Raw genomic sequence first — 6,027 nt, 5'->3', positions numbered from 1 at the left:
GGCTGGGCGAAAGCTGTCATTGTCATTTGCGTCCCGGTGAGCGCTCTGTACTACTTACAATACCTCGTCTTTCTGGCCGAGATTCTTGCTCGTGGTGTTTGGAGGCTTTGCAGTATCTTGGTATCGTTGATACAAAGTACTTCGAGCATGTTTCTTACTGCTGTACGGCGGATACTAACGATGCTTGAATGAGTGATCCTTTTCTTAGGTCGTACATTGTCCTGCAGGTCAGACTGTGTCCATTCGCTCAATATGTTACGTATGCCTTTTTATTCACTGGCCCCTATACGTATGACTAGATCTTTGCCTGGGAATTATGGGGGTTTCTTTGCTTGCCAATTCGTTTGGTATTGGCTGCACCGACGGACTTACACATGCGGCCAATTGTACTTATACCACATGACATCCATCATCATAGACGCATTGAAGTTGCTCTCTCAGATCTTCCGTGGTCTCCAATACTCTATTGTTGGACCATCTTCATAGAGACAGCCGCTTTGAAAATCTTACTCCTCTGGATCTTGAGCGGGCTCAAGCTCAGGCGCAGCCTGCAATAACGTAATAACTCGTGTGTACGCGACTGCATCGCCGAGCGGTGTTGACTTCTCCCCAAACAAAATGTCACTACTCGATCTTCAATCTCACCGCACGCAACTTTTCTTGACAGCCATAGGAACGGCGGCTGCAACAGCGTCTATATTCTCTCTATATAACACAACCTCACGTCGGCGAAAGCGGCGCGAGCTAGACGATGACATTCGTCGGTCGCTCTCAAGCTCCGCCGCTGTGGCAGGCCAGTCTCATACGCCAGTACCTCAAGAATTTGCTCAAGGGAAGCGAAGGCATATCACAGGCGATGGCCTCGAGGAAAGTGAGATATCCATTGGGGGTGCGGGAGCATACGAGTACGACGAGGAACTTGTGAGGGAGCAGCTGGCGAGGAACTACGCGTTTTTCGGAGATGAGGGCATGAGCAAAATCAGGAAGGGTTCTGTCGTTGTCGTCGGATGCGGAGGTGTGGGAAGTTGGGCGGCTGTAATGCTCGTCCGGTCGTGCGTCCGTTCCGTCCTCTCATCTCAATTCACTGACTCCTCTTCCATTTAGAGGTGTCTCCAAAATCCGCCTTATTGATTTCGACTATGTCACCCTTTCCTCACTTAACCGCCATTCGACCGCCACGCTTGCAGATGTCGGTACGCCGAAAGTGCATTGCGTCGGGCATGCGCTGCGGCAGATGGCGAAATTTGTGGATGTCGACGCTCGTGTCGAGCTGTGGCGTGCGCAGGATGGCGCAGCGCTGCTTGAAGGGGCGGATTGGGTCATTGGTGTGTGGCATTCCTCTATTCACACTCATGTGAAGCATTCTATTGAAGCGCGGCATACAGATGCGATCGATAATATCGGCACCAAAGTTGAATTGTTGAAGTATTGCGTAGAGCATAATATCAAGGTGAGGACCTTCATACACATCTTTTGTGTATATCCATCACATGAACCAGGTCTTTTCGTCCATGGGTGCAAGCACAAAATCCGATCCTACGCGAATTCAAATTGCCGATATTTCAGACACAATATATGACCCCCTTGCGCGGACCGTGCGCCAACGCCTACGAGCAGCAGGGATCCGTGAGGGAGTCCCTGTCGTATACTCTACAGAGGTTCCTGGCGACGTGGGTCTTCTGCCGCTCCCTGAGGAGCAATTTGCGAAGGGTAAGGTTGGGGAGCTTGCGACAATGGACGACTTCAGGGTGCGGATCCTGCCTGTCCTTGGTACGTTTCCCTCTCTGAAGTGAATAATGAAGGCTGAAGTAATTTGATACCATTCATTTAATGATCAGGGCCACTGCCAGCGATATTCGGATTGAACGCGGCTACGTATATAATCTGTGAGCTAGCTGGAAAACCGCTTGAGAGGCCGATGCCTGTGAAACACCGGAAAAAGCTTTACGACCGGCTGTGGAAAGACCTGCTGGCTCGTGAAGGGCGGATTGCGGGTCGACAGATCAAGTGCGTCCTCGATTTTATCTCACTGCTTCGACGATTGAGTTCACAGGAAATAAAAATCGGCTTTAAATTATAGTAACCTGCCATTCTCAATATCGGACATCGGAGTTGTATTTGAGGACATTGCACTAGCGCGCAGCATCGTTCCACCACATGCGACCTGCGCCAGGGCAACGCTCGCACGATGGGACCCCCTACGTCCTCTCTCCATGGAAAATGTGGTCGTTTTCGAAGGCAAGGAAGCAGAGAGGCATATGCGAGAGGTATTTGGTGTCTCTCCTGACGAGAAGGTTTCATTTGAGGATGGAGAGACGCTAGAGGAAGTTGCGGGGGAATTGGAGATGGTAGATGCACTAGGAGGCAAGCTGACGAAAGAAAGGACTATCAAGAGGCCCGAAGAGTTTTGGGGCGAGAAAGTCACCGCAGTTGTAAAAGCGCGGATAGACGAGGCGATAAGGTATAGGAAATGGGTGGTATAGTGAATGTATAAGGTATGTGAGGTCCTTCATGTAATCCCATTTCTAATTTATGGAACGTTGGCATCTTTTATCTTAGCCTCGTTTTTACCTTAGTTTCTCGAGACGAGTTAAAATGATCTGCTGTTGACCACTTTCCTGACAAACCGGCCTCGGATCCGAAGACGTGTCATAATTTACCGAATCAGGTGGCTTCTATTCCTTCAAGACAACTTCAATAATATTCTGGGGACTGTCACCCAGCACTATAAGAACCTATCATGTCTTTGCTCGGCATTTTTTCCTCGTGTTTCACTCGCTCACAATGGTTCTACTCTTCGCCCTCCAGCGCATCTCGCTAGGCATAGCAACCTCTCTGATCAACGCAGTTGTGAATATAGGCATCATTCTCTGGGATCTCGGTCTTTTCATCTATAATCTCCTCATACCTCTTCGTGCAGTCGGAAAGGTGACACCGATGGGACATCCAGGAGCCGGAGGGAAATGGCCGGAATACATTCCACCGAAGGAGGGGGATAGTCGATGCTCGTGCCCGGCGCTTAATGCCTTGGCTAACCACGGTACGATTATCTCATTCTTGAGTGTCGAGTCTTGCATTCCTGTCGCGTGACCCTGACTGTCGGAGCACAGGGATCCTCCCACGCAATGGGCGCAATATTCCCATCCGTGCGCTCACGCCTGCTATCCGGTCAACTTACAATTTCGCGCCTTCATTTTGCGTATTTGTCCCTCGCTATATCGGGCAGATCCTAGGCCGAAGTTACTTGAACGACACACTGGATTTGGAAGATATCGATGTGCATAATGGCATTGAACATGATGCTTCTCTTACTCGTGAGTGTTATGTTTTGGGAGGTTCCTTCTTTATTGTGGACTACTTTGCGGCAAATGCTCTTCGCAGATTGTCGCGTCAGTGGCGTTCGATGAACACGTTTTTGCATCGATATGTCTACAGAACGTTCTATTCATATCCGCTCTATTTAACAGGCGAAGACGCACGCGTCTCACCCGACCAATCCCGACCATCCATCCCGCTCGTAGAGCAGCTCCTCGCATCTGCCTCGGGTCCACTGCTTTCCAACCGCACAGGGGACTCCAGTGTGACGCCGACGCTCACTGTCTCAGACCTTGCGCGGCTGACGTCTAAACGTCGAGCCGAGGCGAAGAAACAGAATGGCCAGTTCTCGCTCAGCACGTCCCACAAGATGTTCGGCAGCTCTAAGTGCGCAATAACTCTGTCCACGATTTCTGTTTTAATTTAGATGTTCCCCCCCTAGCTCAGGGACGCTTCTCACAATATTCGGAGGACGTGTAGATGATCTGCGCACAGTGCTTCTAGAGGAGCGTCTCCCCGACGGGTGGGAGTCCCGCGTACGAGAACCGATGGGACTCACGATCGCTGTCTTCAACAAAACTGTGCTTGGGATTGAAATGGGCGTTGAGGAAGAGATCAGGGATGGGCTGAAGAGTGTTCTGTGATAATTGGAGTCATCATCAATGGGGATGAAAGCCATGCACAAAGTGCTATTGGCATTCTCCCAACTCCGGCGCGAAATGTCTATCGACGATCGACGATACCCAATAATCAGATGTCATATGCTATTCAAAGGATGCTGATACCGAAATCAAAGTGCTTAGAGGAACGTGTTGACGTGCAGTGCCCCTTCGCTAGACAATCCAGTGATAATTGAAATAAAGCCGTCCAGTCGAACGACTAGCATAGCACCCAGAGCTGCTATGCCAAACTTTTCGTATGCGCTGCACACCCCATCCTGCTCACTGATGAATACCCTGATGATGAACAGAGAGATTTAGCGATCGTTTGTGCGAGACAAGAGGCCTCAGGCAGTACATACCGCTTCCAGTTTTGTAACATTGGTGGAACATCCTTTCAATGTACAGCTTCCCTGTGGCCAGCGAGGATTGTATGCAGAGATAAGCGATTTAGAATCTGAAGAGACATCGAACCCTTCAATGAAGCCGCGAACTGTGTCAGACAGCTATTCTGCTGTGGAAGGAGAATATCTCCCGACAATATGAGTAGTTTGAACAACCCATCAGACGGTGCGAGGTCCTGAAGGTCGAGCTGCTGCCAATCCCCGAGCCGTGTAAGGCCAAAGGAAGGGGACCGTTGGCCTGGTTGCAGATAAACGGCGAAAGTGTTCACGCTGGGATCTGTCAACTGTCAGAACGGGATTCTGTTCGATCGGCAACTTCGGAGAGGAATTACAGGGGACGTTCTATGATGAAGCCGTCCCGGAGGAGCTGCAGGATATGCATTGATTCTGCCATGTTCTTGCGTTATCCAGTGCCTGTCCATCCCCGAATTTTCCAGTCGAGTGAATGGGACGCAACCGCCACGTGATAGCGCCCATGTGCGATACTGCGTGATGACATCGCTCGCGATCGTTCTTACTGAGCATGTCAACCGCACAATGTCCACGGTCATCAGCCGTCTCCTCTCATTTCTTCCATTAACGTCCAAGACCTACATCCCCCAGAATCGCGGCATCTCCAATATGACTGTGACCGACAACTCTCAGGTAGCCACGTTCGCGGCAGGCTGCTTCTGGGGCGTCGAGCACATCTTCCTGAAGCAGTGGCCGATCAAGGCGGACAAGGGCGTTCTGAAGACGGCGGTGGGGTACACGGGCGGGAAGGAGAGCGCGCAGAATCCGGACTATAAGACTGTTTGCTCGGGGGCGACAGATCACGCTGAGGCGTTGAGGATCGAGTTCGACCCGAGCAAGATCACTTATGAGGAGCTTGTCGGTATGCATGCGAGAGGGTTTTCCAACCGTGCGGCGCTCTGACAGTCCTCATAGAATATTTCTATCGCACTCACGACCCGACGACCGTGAACCGACAGGGCGGGGACACCGGAACGCGTGAGCCAATTTATTCCTGTCAGTCTTACCTCGTGTTTACGGCCTCGTTTACGGCCGTCGAACAGAATACCGCTCTGCCATCTTCTTCCATACCCCCGAGCAAGAGACGATCGCGCGCCGTGTGACCGAAGAGGTGCAGAAAAGGCATTTCGACCCGGTCGGGACAAAGATCGTGACGGATATCATCGCAGCAGGGACATGGTGGGACGCGGAGGACTACCATCAAGAATACTTGTTCAAGAACCCGAGCGGGTACCAGTGCCCTACTCATAAGTTGCACTGGTAGGGTGTGGAAGGTTGGGGCAGACACAGGATACACAACAACCATGTATTTTTTCATGTACAACATGAAGAGCGCGAATATCGAACGAGCGAGCATACCAGACGACGACATAAAAATTCAAAAAAACATACTGAATCATAGGAAGAATCGATAAGACGAGTGAAACGCGAGAAGAGATTCAACCACAGATCAAAAAAAGAGACGCCATCAGAGTAAATCCTAGCCCGTCCCTTTGATGTAACAAGGTATGGTGTGCCGAACGGGCGATGTCAGCACAGGTCCGCATCTACAAGAGAGGGTCCTGCTCATCGCTCTGCACTACGACTCTCATCACTGGCGTTTTTGATCGTGGAAGAATCTAAGAAACGAGTTTTTG

The 6,027-nt window shown here is 50.8% G+C and overlaps 3 protein-coding genes across 3 annotated transcripts; all 3 read left to right on the top strand.

Moving 5' to 3' along the window:
- The first annotated feature begins 636 nt into the window (after positions 1 to 636).
- Positions 637 to 2,755, top strand: HETIRDRAFT_37184 (uncharacterized protein). The gene is made up of 7 exons (XM_009552170.1): positions 637 to 1,052; positions 1,105 to 1,325; positions 1,386 to 1,450; positions 1,500 to 1,770; positions 1,839 to 2,007; positions 2,081 to 2,495; positions 2,560 to 2,755. Exons 1-6 carry the CDS (start codon positions 970 to 972, stop codon positions 2,481 to 2,483), a joined length of 1,212 nt encoding a protein of 403 aa, XP_009550465.1. The 5' UTR covers positions 637 to 969; the 3' UTR covers positions 2,484 to 2,495; positions 2,560 to 2,755.
- A 27-nt stretch (positions 2,756 to 2,782) lies between these two features.
- Positions 2,783 to 3,959, top strand: cpx4 (chloroperoxidase 4; the record flags this gene model as incomplete). The annotated part of the gene is made up of 4 exons (XM_009552649.1): positions 2,783 to 3,040; positions 3,111 to 3,314; positions 3,468 to 3,702; positions 3,758 to 3,959. Coding segments are annotated over 4 exons (899 nt in total), but the record flags the coding sequence as incomplete, so codon positions are not given.
- A 938-nt stretch (positions 3,960 to 4,897) lies between these two features.
- Positions 4,898 to 5,755, top strand: HETIRDRAFT_480086 (peptide methionine sulfoxide reductase). The gene is made up of 3 exons (XM_009552648.1): positions 4,898 to 5,252; positions 5,306 to 5,368; positions 5,434 to 5,755. The coding sequence occupies exons 1-3, from the start codon at positions 4,916 to 4,918 to the stop codon at positions 5,652 to 5,654; spliced, it is 621 nt and encodes a 206-aa protein (XP_009550943.1). The 5' UTR covers positions 4,898 to 4,915; the 3' UTR covers positions 5,655 to 5,755.
- Positions 5,756 to 6,027: the final 272 nt, after the last annotated feature.

Source organism: Heterobasidion irregulare, assembly GCF_000320585.1.
Source record: "Heterobasidion irregulare TC 32-1 unplaced genomic scaffold scaffold_10, whole genome shotgun sequence".
NCBI classification, from domain to species: Eukaryota; Fungi; Basidiomycota; class Agaricomycetes; order Russulales; family Bondarzewiaceae; genus Heterobasidion; species Heterobasidion irregulare.
This window is presented reverse-complemented; position numbering and strand designations above follow the sequence as displayed.